The 13061-nt window shown below is 44.5% G+C and overlaps 1 protein-coding gene across 1 annotated transcript; it reads left to right on the plus strand.

Annotated features, from left to right (window-relative positions):
* Positions 1-679: 679 nt before the first annotated feature.
* On the plus strand, positions 680-12756 carry vcpip1 (valosin containing protein (p97)/p47 complex interacting protein 1). Its single transcript, XM_008295797.1, has 3 exons — positions 680-3461; positions 7413-7499; positions 10999-12756. The coding sequence occupies exons 1-3, from the start codon at positions 812-814 to the stop codon at positions 11784-11786; spliced, it is 3525 nt and encodes a 1174-aa protein (XP_008294019.1). The 5' UTR covers positions 680-811; the 3' UTR covers positions 11787-12756.
* Positions 12757-13061: the final 305 nt, after the last annotated feature.

A 13061-nucleotide genomic window follows, 5' to 3' on the forward strand; every position in this document is an offset into this window, starting at 1 on the left:
ATATAAGTGAATGGAGTTCGGCTACACTATGTTTCTCTGAACGTCCCAATCGCAGTTTTCGCTTGCTTCAGCCACAGACAGTCTACGGTTCCACCAATGACTGCTAGTTCATTTGAATGCAATGATTAATTCAAACAATCAGCGATGATGATCCAACAGGCTAACAGCTAAGCTAACCAATAAACTCCTGTTGCCAGTACCGTCAAAGCCAAACTCAGCTAGTTTTATGGCCCAAAACCTACAAACCACTGTTTACCAGAAAACCATAACAGCAGCTCGAGCCTAAAGTGTCTTTTGATACATTTCGTTGATCAAACCTATGAGATAAATCGCGAAAATTCCTCCTGTTCAGCGGAAAACTGCCATGATTCTGCTGAACTGACTTCCTTACACAACATAACGTCGTTGCGCCGTGATGCATTCTGGTAAACGTAGTCTGTCGAACTTTATGGTTAATGATTTAAATCCGTTAACCACGGGTAGCTGTTTGATTCAGTACTATTTCTGTCATTATCAGGAGAGTTTGTTATACGGAAAGGAGAAAATGCCGTCGCTTTGAATGTGGTGTGTAAATGTTTAGACGTAATCACACAGAAAAACTACAAGTCCCACAATCCGACGTCATTACGTCGTTACGTTTAGCAGCGGTCAGTTGCTAAAGGAAAAAAACAGCCGCTTCCGTGTTGTTCTTGTGTTATTCTGGCAAATAAACTCTCGTTAGCGGCGTCAAGGCTCGTCTGACATCCCCGCCGGAGTGTGACTATCATGGTTTTGTGAAGCTAACGGACAGTTTCAGCTTTTTTCAGCCGAGATGTCGCTGCTGCAGAGCTCAAAGAAAAAAGACAAGCGTATTTTGTCGGGTACCTGCCCAGACCCGAAATGTCAGGCGAGGCTTTTCTTCCCCGCTCACGGCTCCATTAGCATCGAGTGCACCGAGTGTGGTCAGCGACACGAGCAGAAGAACCTGCTGAATGTTGAGGAGGTGACTGATCCAGATGTGGTGCTTCATAATCTGCTCAGGAACGCCCTGCTCGGCGTCACCGGGGCCCCGAAGAAAGGGACAGAGCTGGTGAAGGTAATGGGGCTTTCTAACTACCACTGCAAGCTTCTATCCCCGGTGCTCACCAGGTACGGAATGGACAAACAAACCGGCAAAGCCAAGCTGCTCAGAGAAATGAACCAGGGTGAGATGTTCGACTGCTCGCTGCTAGGAGACAGAGCCTTTCTCATTGAGCCAGATCATGTGTCCACCATGGGGTACGGCAAGGACCGGTCAGGGAGCCTCATATACCTCCATGACACTCTGGAGGAGGTCAAGAAAGCCAATGGCAACAGAGAGTGTCTCATCCCAGTCCACGTAGATGGAGATGGGCACTGCCTGGTCCACGCCGTGTCCCGAGCGCTGGTGGGCAGAGAACTGTTCTGGCATGCCCTAAGAGAGAACCTGAAACAGAACTTCAAGCAGAACTTGGACCGCTACAAGGCCCTCTTTCAGGACTTTATTGATGCTGCAGAGTGGGAGGACATCATTAATGAGTGCGACCCCCTGTTTATCCCACCTGAAGGGGTGCCGCTCGGACTGCGCAACATCCACATATTCGGCTTAGCCAACGTCCTCCACCGACCCATAATCCTGCTGGACTCCCTGAGTGGGATGAGGAGTTCTGGAGACTATTCAGCCACCTTCCTGCCTGGCCTGGTGGCTGAGGAGCAGTGCAGGGGGAAAGATGGGAAGCTCAACAAACCCATCTGCATTGCTTGGAGCAGCTCCGGCAGGAACCACTACATCCCCCTGGTAGGAATCAAGAACACGGTGCTGCCCAAGCTGCCGGCCCGCTTGCTGCCAAAGGCCTGGGGTGTCCCTCAGGAGCTCATCAGGAAGTACATCAAGCTCGAGTCAGACGGGAGCTGTGTGATTGGCGGCGACCGAAGCTTGCAGGATAAATATCTGATGAGGCTGGTCAACGCCATGGAAGAGGTTTTCATGGAGAAGCACAGCATCCACCCATCGCTGGTGGCAGATGTGCACCAGTATGTCTACAGACGGACCGGTGTGATCGGCATCCAGCCCGAGGAGGTGACGGAGGCAGCTAAGAAGTCAGTGATGGAGAACCGGCTGCACCGCTGCCTGATTTGCGGCGCCCTCTCTGAGCTCCACGTCCCTCCAGAGTGGCTGGTTCCTGGTGGAAAGCTCTACAACTTAGCCAAATCCACACACGGCCAACTGCGGCCAGACAAGAACTACAGCTTCCCCCTCAACAATGTGGTCTGCTCATATGACACTCAGAGAGACGTCCTGGTCCCAGATTACAAACTGAGCTCCCTCAACACCTGCAACTGGTGTCATGGCACATCAGTCCGCCACATCCGGGGAAACGGGTCGGTGGTTTACCTTGACGGGGACAGAACAAACACACGCTCTCAGGGTGGGAAGTGTGGGTGTGGCTTCAAGCATTACTGGGAAGGGAAGGAGTATGACAACCTGCCTGAGGCCTTCCCCATTACGCTGGAGTGGGGGGGTCGGGTGGTGCGGGAGACAGTGTACTGGTTCCAGTATGAGACTGACTCGGCACTGAACAGCAATGTGTATGATGTGGCTATGAAGCTGGTCACTAAGCACTTCCCAGGGGAGTTTGGCAGCGAGATCCTGGTGCAGAAAGTGGTGAACACCATCCTGCATCACACCGCCAAGAAGAACCCGGATGAATACAACCCAGTGTCCATCGACGGGGCTCACGTGCAGCGTCTCACCGACACCACAGAGATTCAGCAGGTGGCAGATCCCCAGCCTCCCACTAAGATCATCCTGACAGGTCAGAAAGCAAAGACACTTCACAAAGAGGAGCTGACTATGAGCCGGGCGGAGCGCAGCATCCAGCAGAGCATCAGCGAGCAGGCCTTCGTCACTCAGAAGCGACGGACTGACAAACTGAAACAGGAGCAGAAAGGCCATGGCCGGACATCTTCCCCTGGTGGATCTCCAGAAACCTCCTCCTCCTCAGCTCCAGCCACACCCACCAAATCCTCCTCCCCATCTTCATCGAATAAGGAGAAGAAGATCCGTGTCACCACCAGTGACGGCAGGCAGGCCATGCTGAACCTGCAGGCCCACACCACCTTTTCAGAGCTGCAGAGGAGCATCACCAACCAGTTTGGTGTGCCACCAGCGCAGCAGTGCATTCGCTACGGCTTCCCTCCCAAAGAACTGATCCCCCCGAAGGACGGTGAGGAGAACGAGCCGGTGGCACTGCAGCACGGCGACAGGGTGACGGTGGAGATACTTAGGGGCCCCGAGGACAAGAGTCCCGCGTCCTCCATACCCCGAGCCTCCAGCTCGCATTCCGGCCTGCACTCGGTGAAGAGCGAGGATGCCGTGGCGTCCAGCAGGATGAGCAGCCGGGAACTCCAGGACAGCATCGACCTTGAGATGTCCTCCCTCTGTCTCCTAGCAACTTTGATGGGTAAGAATACATGAGTTTGACATGTAGGCCGCCTCCCCTGAGGTCTCCCGCCTCTTCCAATACAACATACAACTTCTGATAGAAAAACACAGAGTTTAATTCTTAGGGCAGACATTAATGCAGAGATTTTCAGGTAATGGGAGGCAAGTCACTTTATCAGCTGGGCTAAGTCTGTTACTAATGATCACTCTTGTTATTGATCGTTCTGTTGATTGTTTTGCAACTAACAAGTGAACGAGTTGAAGCAATGCACTCAAAATGACTTGTGCCGTTACTATGGAGCAGAAAAGCAGAAAATATTGGCTGCAATATTTAAAAAGTTAACACATTAACTAATATTTGGTATTGTTTCTTGATAAATTGACAGTTATCAAATAGGTCTGCTGTTCAGATATTTCAGCAGCAGCTCAGATATACAGCACAGATTAGTGTTCTGCAACTAGTCAGGATGTTAATTTATGTCAAATCCAACTGCCGTTTGGATTCGGTTCGAGTTTTGACTGAGAGATTTTTAAAAATATTGTGAATATCTGACTTAAGAGACTGAGTGTCTTTAAATTGTTGCTGTAGGAAACCTCTTATTTGAGACACCCACAATTTAGTTTCGTCTGAAAAAAGGTTCTAGCACTATGTGACTTAATATGAATATACCTGTGCAACATATGAGCTATTTCTAAAGTTTTCAAGCAGCCAGAAAAAATATGCAGTTGAAATTTCATGTGTAGACGTGGTAAACAGCAGTTTAGATTAATTTATTTTGATTTATTGATTTTCAAAATGACTTGAGTGTCGTAAATGAAGCAGAATTTTTTCAGGAAACATCTTCAGTTAACCTGATCATTAATGTCATAAAGGCAGTTAATAGGTGAATATAAAGGTCATGTAAGGATGGTCTGCTTTTTCATTTACAAGTTAAAATGTGTTGTTAAGGAGTAATATTTTGGTCTTTGTGTTGTTTTGGCTCTAGAGTCAGATATTTAAATGAATCGCAGAGTGTCTTAATCTGTTTTCCCACCTGGATTGAATCTGTTTGCTTCCTTTAGTATCTTTCCTCTCACTTTGCATGCTCTCATGCTGCTCTTGTGTAACCCTCTGAACCCCATGCAGTTTTCTGGGTGTTTTTGGTTCTGTTACATTTTTTTTTACTTACCACAGTCTCATTTTTCACTACAACATAAAGTCCAGCACCCTTTTTGAAACAGCGTAACATGGCGAGAAGTAGAGACAACTCACTAAATCTATTGTGCAGTTTGACTTTGTTAGAATGTCATAAATCACGGCAAAAAAGACTCAGCAAGAGTTGAATTTGTGTGCCCCGTATGTGTTACCATTACTGGAATAAATTATCCTCATATGCTATAGATGTTTAACAACGTGTACGGTTTTACAACCTCTACAAACTCTTGACTTTTTCCCCCACTACTCTGCATGCCACTTCCAGAAACATGTTTCACCATGCTGAATGTATCTTCAACAAGTTGCTCCTCTGCCTATCGTTTTTAAGCCATGCTGCATTTATTTCATTGATCTGGTATGTTTCATTTTCCTCTCAGTCGCTCTTGTCGTCTCCTCTTTGCTCTGTATAAACACTGCCTGCAATTCACTTGCAAACTCTCTGAATTTTTTGCTGAGCTGAGCCAGTCATGGCTTCTCAGTTGTGCTGGTGTGCAGCACATTTTTTTGTTGTTTTTCAGTATCTGGTCGAAAAGCTTATTTTCTGAGAAGGCTTAGATTTAGTTCATTTCCCGACTTAACAATTACCGGATGTCATTTTTTGTGATTTTAATTTTTTGGTTGCTTTAAAGATAAGATGCATTTCAAACCTGCCAGTGGACTTAAGGGTTCAGAGGGGTAATGCAGCAGAACAGCAGAATCTGCTGCACAGTGAGCTGTACTGTGTTTTATTTTTATTTCTGGTTGCGAGTGGAAAATAGAAAACCTCTGTTCACGTACACCTGTCCAGGTGTGCAGCATACATGCACGCTGATTTCTGATTGGCCACAGTGCGCAGGTAAATATCGGGCGGCAGGTATCAACTCAGCAGCTGATAGAGCTCCCAGGGTTCTGATCAACTGCCATGAACACTACCAGAAAGACTGTGTGTGTGTGTGTGTGTGTCTGCGTTCGTGTGTGTGTGTGTGTGTGTGTGTGTGTGTGTGTCTGCGTTCGTGTGTGTGTGTGTTTGTGTGTGTTTGTGTGTGTTTGTCTGCGTTCATGTGTGTGTGTGTATGTCTGCCTGCCTGCATGTGTGCTGTAATTGTGCTGACTAAGGCATCTCCGTCCCGCCCCGTCTCACCTGCCAACAGGGTCAAAGGTTGCGGCTGCGTTCAGATAAACAGATCAGCCGGCCAACAGGCAGCGTGACACACAGCGTCTGTCGATATTCAGGAAGGTTTCATCTGCACTCTGAACGCTCGGCCGGCCTGACGCTGCACTTCCCGTTAGCTCAGGGCTCACGTTCGATAATCCTACTGTCCAAGAAAAAACAAAACATCCGCTCATCAGCCAGCGTCTGCACACAGATAGTTCACACAGCTGACGGTCAGCAGATGCATCACTAAGCATTTAAATGTGTAGTACCTGCGTTGAATTTACCCTGACGTTAAATGTAATTTTTAAGTATGTGAAGAAAGGGGAAAAAAAGAAAGAAAGAAAATGCACAGTCATGCACATGAACATAAAGTTGGCTCATCCCATCAGTGAGCACCGATGTGATGTTTTTCCAGTACTAATGTGATATTTTAAACATTTTAAATTAACCCTGTGGAAAAGTCATGCACCTCCATGGAAACAGCACAACTATGGCTAGAAGTAGAGAAAATTCAGAGATGTCTTATGTGCAATATCACACACTGAGAATGCTATAAATCACACACAATTGTATTTATTTATTTATTTTTACAAACATTTAAAAACCTGGAACATATATACCATTTTCCAAGTGCCTACAGGTGTCACCAATACTACAGATATCTTACCATTAATGTTTTTTACAGCCTCTACAAACTCTTGTACGTATCTTCTTGAATGTATCTTCCAACAACTTGAGCCTCCATATACTGTTTTTGAGCCATGCTGCATTCATTTTATTCATCCAGTTTGTGTGTTTTTTTTTCCTCTCCTGTTGTCTCCTCTCTGTAAACACTTCTGCAATTGACCTGAAAACTCTCAGATTTTTTTTTTGTAACATGACTTTTGGTTACAGCTGAGTCAGTCGTGGCTTCACAGTTGCGCAGAGGAGTGCAGAATGTTTAGATATTTACAGAATCTTGTGTAAATGCTTTGTATTGTTCAATGAAGCATAAAGAATATTCGGGTTTTGATAAAGATTTAGATTCATTTAACATTTCTGACAAAACTGCTCGTCATACATCATCTCAAGACCCATCGTATAGTTTCTGGCTAATAAATGGTATGAGTTTTGTGATTTTCTTTTTAAAAGCTTACAGGCTTTTCGAACCTGCCAGTGGGCTTTAGGTTTGTCAGGGTTAAAATCAGTCTTATAAACCACAGATCTCTAGGGGAAAAACACGGCAAGAAGGAGGCACAGAAGTTGTTTATTTAACTGTGTCAGGAGTTTATTTTAATGCTGTGTGCCAGTCTGATGTTACACAGTGGTAACGTGTTATTAAAGCTGCATCTTATCACTCTGACACAGACACATGTTATTGTTGTGATGTGTTAAATAGGTAGATATATTTATACTTCAGTGGTACACGTGTTGGACTCAAAGCCGCTGCATCACCCAGGCCACTTAACAGCAACAACTTAATGTACATTCTTAGAAGTATTTAAATCGTGCAGCTATTTCTACAAAAAACAGGCCTCATTTCACATAGACTGTAATTACAAAAAGATATATCAACTAGTGGTTTGTTAACTAAAAAATTGTAGTAAAATTAAGCACCACTGCTTCCTTTATAACCTGTAAAATGTTTGTCTTTTTTCCAGGTGAAGATGTTTGGTCGTATGCAAAGAAGCTTCCGCACTTATTCCAACAGGGTGGCGTCTTCTACAACATCGTCAAGAAAGACATGGGTGAGTTTGTTTTTATCGGGACTTGTGACAGGGGGGGACTACAGAGCAGGTTAGACATAGCCAGGCTTCTATGTGTTCGCCGGCTCTACAAAACCTAAAACTCCTATCACAGATAACGGATATCATGGCTTTCTTTGTTAACCAGGTTTAGTTCATGAGGCTCTGAGTGAGCTCACATTAAAAGGGGCGTTAGATGCATCATTTGACTCTTCTCTCACACAAAATGAGCTGATTGCATGTTGCCTACTTTAATCAATATGACCTACCTGTTATAATCGAGAGCTGTCAATAAAATGTAAAAAATATTTTAATAAAAAGCCAAGAGAAAGGAATACTGGAAGAAAACTTTTTTTTGCTATAAATTAATATATTTAAATTCCCGCTCAGTGATTCTCAATGCAGCTGCTTACTTCCAACTTACAGCTGCACATTAGAACTCTGAAACTTTAAACTATGTTAATTTAGACATCAACATTTAGGTCGGACACTGTTCCATAACGCAGGAGACATGGAAGTCACTTTAGTTTCTTGCCAAATCAAAGTTTAAATTATTGGTAATTACTGAATATTTGCAATTTTTTCTCAAATGTTCTAATCTGTGTTCTATTAGCTGCAGGACCAGCAGCGTAAAACAAGCTGGGCAGCAAATCAGGACCCAACATAAAAACAGATTATTGCATTTTCTGCATCCCCAGCTGAGTGCATGTAGTTTCCTGTTGCAATACATGCAGTTTACCTGCTGTAACTGCACACCTTTGTTCAGTGGGATTACTAACGTACAGCTCAACAGGTTAGGGTTAGGGTTGTGGATAAAACCTCAGCTGAGAATCTTTATCGCTTCCAGAGAAACTGATGAGGAGAACAGCTGGTAAAAAAGTGGCGCTTATAGCCAATTTAAATTCTGCAGCTGTGCAGCATCTGTTACCATGGTGATCTAGCAGGTTAAAAGAAAGCCACTATTCTGCCATATCTGGCTTTAGGCTCAGCATACCTTACTGGCTATTTAATCTTACACCCATCAGGTTATACTCATCTTTCTTATATGAATGTAAAACACATGTAAACGTAGTTTTCTAAACCTTAGTACTAACCAGCAGGTTTGGAAAGCACATTATCTCTAAAAGTTGGCAGAATGACACCATTTATCAGCAAGAATCCGTAAAAAGAGAAAGAATCATCAGATGTTCCACATTGTGACAGCCACTATTTTTCTCGTATTAGTAACCCATGTACATGTGGATTGGAGGTTTTCTCAATTTTTGTAAAAAAAAAGAAAGAAAGAAAGAAAGAAAGAAAGAAAAGAAACTAATTGGTTTTTTTTCTATATTGTGATTTATGGCACTCTAATTGTGTCATACTGCACTGAATGCATTTTTCAGTGTTCTCCCCTTCTTCATGGTTGTACTGTTTTCATAAAAGTGCAGGACTTTACATTGTGATAAAAAAAAAAAAGAGCCCACAGTGATTCAGCAAATATCATGAAAAGACCCAAAACAACAATGTATTGATCCAACTAACAAATATTGGTTGTGTGTCCAACACTGAATTTAGAATCAGTAAATAAATGTGTCATCCAAATTCCCTCAGTAATTGGAGAAAGTGATGGCTGTTTTTAATCTTTTGAGATGTTAGAAAGTAGAGCTGCAACATCCATCCATCCATTATCTATATACCGCTTAATCCTCACTAGAGTCACGGGGGGCTGGAGTCTATCCCAGCTGACTTAGGGTGAAGGCAGGGGACACCCTGGACAGGTCACCAGTCTATCACAGGGCTACACTTAGAGACAGACAACCAAGCACACTCACATTCACACCTACGGACAATTTAGAATCACCAATTAATCTCAACATGTTTTTGGACATGTGTTTGTGTGGGAGGAAGCCGGAAAACCCAGAGAGAACCCACGCTACACGGGGAGAACATGCAAACTCCACGCAGAAAGATCCCGGTGGGGGCAAACCGGTGACTTTCTTGCTGCAAGGCAACGGTGCTAACCACTGAGCCACCTTGAGTCGCAACAATTAATCAAAAAATTCCAAGCCATTTAGATAAATGCTTTCAGTAATTTTTGAAGAACAAAGTTTTTTTTTGTTTTTTTTTTGCAGCTTCTTAAATGTGAAAGTGAATGTCGTTTCTTTCTTTTTCTATGACAGTGAACGAAATAGTGATATTTGGGTTGTGGCCATCTTGGGCTTTGGGAAACACTGATCCACATTTTTCACCATTTTCTGACATTTTAGAGGCCAACCAGTTAATCAGTTAATCATCCACAGACTAAACCAGAGTGAAACTAATTGTTAGCTGCAGCCCTGACAGAAATATGTTACTTTCCTATGTGTTTTTAATAGGTTTTGTACAACAAAGAAATAAGATACGTCAAGGGCTTATTAGTGTGATCAGTTCCTTGTCGTTTGTTGTTTTACTCAATAAGAATCAAATATGGAGTCTCATCTCCCTTTAAAACATGCAAAAGACTTCCGACAGAAAAAACACACTGCTCTGGCAGCAAAGTAAAGATAATTAAAGATGCTTAGATTCAAAAATAATTACAACTTCAAATATACTGATGCTAAGTAGCCTCGAGACATCTGTTTTGACACTGCGTTCTCTGCAGACCCTGTAAAAACAAAACTCTTAATGAAGCAGCCTCTTGTATCATTAATACTGTGTAGGTACAGGACAGACATCTGACCACTGACCAGGAGTGTCACAGTGAACTTCGTAACCCTGAATTCAGCTTAGTCGGGCTCTTTTAGGTTTACATAAGCCACCCTGAAAAAGGGATATCATGAAGATAGTTTTGCTAACTGTGTGTTTACCTACGACTACGTCCGGGTTCATCTTAGTTTAAAGACTTGTTGATTATATGCAACGTCATTAGTGTAATGTGATTATAATGACAAAAACAGGAGGGAATAGATTTATGTGTCTAGAAACCCCAGAAAAAAAATCTAATTTATAAAGTTAGACGAGGCTGATAAAAAGTGAGACGGTTATTAAATAGCCTGTCTTTAATTAAAAACTGAGGATTTTTTTTGTTTGTTTTCTTGTACAAATACGTGATGCACATAACAAGTAGTGACCGACTGTTTCTGCTGCCAAAGCAAGCAGAGCATAATTTATAATCATAAATGCTAATAAAAATTGTGAAAATGATTTATTTATTTACTTTACACAAGACAACAGTAGGTTTTATTCGTATTTCTTACTATCATCACAAAGTTGCCAAAATGCAGCAATGGATTTTCCAGAAAATCATCCAAAAAATTTGAGTGAAGGCTTGTTTCCATTCATCCACTACCACTGAAGCATATGAACAGCAGGTGGCGCTAATTGTCCATTAGACAATAGCAGAAGAAGAGGTGAGAACAGCACTATCAGTGAAGATTTTTGTATTAATTCTTCTCCTTCTAGAAAGGGAGAGCTGCTCGAACAATGGTTTTAATGAATCTATGTGCTGATGTCCTAAACAGTCTGTGGTCATCTTCTCTTTCAGGCCTGATGGATGGGAAGCACTGCACGCTGCCTCACCTGGCAGGGAAAACCTTCGTTTACAACGCAGCAGAGGAGCGTCTGGAGCTCTGTGTGGACGCAGCCGGTCACTTCCCCGTCGGCCCTGAAGTGGAGGAGCTGGTAAAGGAGGCGCTCGTCCAGCTGCGCTCGGAGGCGGCATCCAGGGGCAGCAGAGAGGGGAGTCCGTCCCACGGCGTGCTGCGACTGGGCAGCGGTGGCGTTGTCCGCAAGAAGGAGCAGCTGCAGAGTGTCACTGCCTTCCAGGGTAAAGGCCACTCTCTGGGCAGCGCAGGAGGCTCCTCCCCTCCCGAACACCGGCCTATCACACGCCAGCACAGCAGCGGCGTGGACCTGAGCGCCAGCGTTTCCCGAGGACCCCCAGACCTGTCGGACATCCCCGAGGACGCCACTAGGGAGCTGGTCCGCATGGCTCCGGGTTTCGTAACTATGAAGGATGGTCGCGGCCTGGACCCCAGCCTGATGGAGCAGCAGCGGAGGAAGCTGCAGGAAATGGTCTCGTCCATCCAGGCCTCCATGGAGCGCCACCTGAGAGAGCAACAGAGCACTACTGCCACAGGGGGCGGGGCCAGCCAGGACCGGACAGGTGGCACTAAGAAGGCCACGAGCCAGCCAGCGACTACAGCTGAACCTGTAGCTGCAGCGGTCGCGACAGCAGCCAGCAAACCAGAGGAGAAGGTCGAAGAACCAGAGGAGATGGATAGCCAGGATGCCGGGCAGAGCAACACCACTGAACCCATGGATCACTCCTGATCAGTCCTGAGCCCCAGCACCACCCCGCCCCCGCCCCGCCTGGCCGCCATCTGTGGGTCATAACGCCTCAGGTCGGATCCTAAAGCTTTGGTCTTCATCGTGTTGCGTTGTCTTTACTGCATGACTAAAGAGCGGGTCGACCGTCCTCTCCACTGCAGACTCCAGGTGGGACAATAATCAGTAAGGTGATATACTGCAACACACTGTCTGCGATACATCAATAATACTCACAGATCAATACTGAAGCTGTGGCTGTGTGTGTGTGTTTACACTGTATGCACTTTGCTACCCACCCTCATCTCAGCTGTCGACGCAACTCCATAAGTAGTCAAAACAGTAAAGGATTGGTTCCGGCTTTTAAATAAGTTACTTTGCCTCGTTGGAATAAGTTTTTCTCTTCAGTTGATGAAGTATTGTAAACGACTGTCTTGCAGTATATCGCAGTCATCTGTGCGGTGACAGGATTGTATCTTTAGCTCCTTGATTCCCACCTGCAGACATGTAATCCTCTCGCTATTAACAAGCACCGACATCCGGGGAGGACAAACCGGTCAGATTCCTGTGTGAGACGCATTCCTGTAGATAGAAGAATCCTCTGAGTCTTAATCGGCCACCAGGAGGAGATCTGCTGGCCGCCGGCAGCGTAGCGGTCTGCAACCATGCTTCCGTCAAAGTGCACGCTCTGAAATGTGCACCGGCCTCCGTACGCATCAACGCCTTCGTCAATGAAATCTGCTTTTCCACCGTCTGTTTGTCTGTCTGAGGAGCGCAGAGAGAACTCTGGATCTGTGTTTGCTTGATTGTCTGACTCCTTCTTGACCTGAGATGTAATATTCTGCCCCTCTAACAGTCACCACTTCAAGTTCAATGTTACAGATGAAAACAGTGTCATGGATTTGACGCTTCAGACCAACCTGCACCCCGGAGAGGTAGTAAATGCAATTTTTGAGGATTAAAAATTAAAGAGTGATCCAGCTGCATTTTTTTTCTCTTTTATAGCTGTGTTTTAAGGGTTTGTGTGTGAGGTTTTTATATATTACATTTTAAGCTTCTGAATAGAAGTTGTATTTACTACTTAAACCTCTGAACCCCAACTCCCGCCGGCGGGGTCAAAAGGCTTGTTATCTTTAAAAAAAAATGCCCAAATTATACTATTTGTATAATTCAGAAATTTAAAAGAAAGATTTTTCAGCCTTCTAACACTTTTGAGTCAACATTTTATGAGGTACAGTTTCATTAGCAAAGTTTAAAATCATAGAATTTACAATGTATTCA

The sequence above is a fragment of the Stegastes partitus genome, unplaced genomic scaffold (genome assembly GCF_000690725.1).
Source record: "Stegastes partitus isolate 25-593 unplaced genomic scaffold, Stegastes_partitus-1.0.2 Scaffold1078, whole genome shotgun sequence".
In the NCBI taxonomy this organism is placed as follows: domain Eukaryota; kingdom Metazoa; phylum Chordata; class Actinopteri; family Pomacentridae; genus Stegastes; species Stegastes partitus.

Coding starts and splice junctions, on each gene's coding strand:
- vcpip1 (XM_008295797.1), top strand. CDS start 812: ATGTCGCTGCTGCAGAGCTCAAAGAAAAAAGACAAGCGTATTTTGTCG. Junction 3,462..7,412: donor TCTCCTAGCAACTTTGATGG/GTAAGAATACAT, acceptor TCTTTTTTCCAG/GTGAAGATGTTTGGTCGTAT. Junction 7,500..10,998: donor CATCGTCAAGAAAGACATGG/GTGAGTTTGTTT, acceptor CTTCTCTTTCAG/GCCTGATGGATGGGAAGCAC.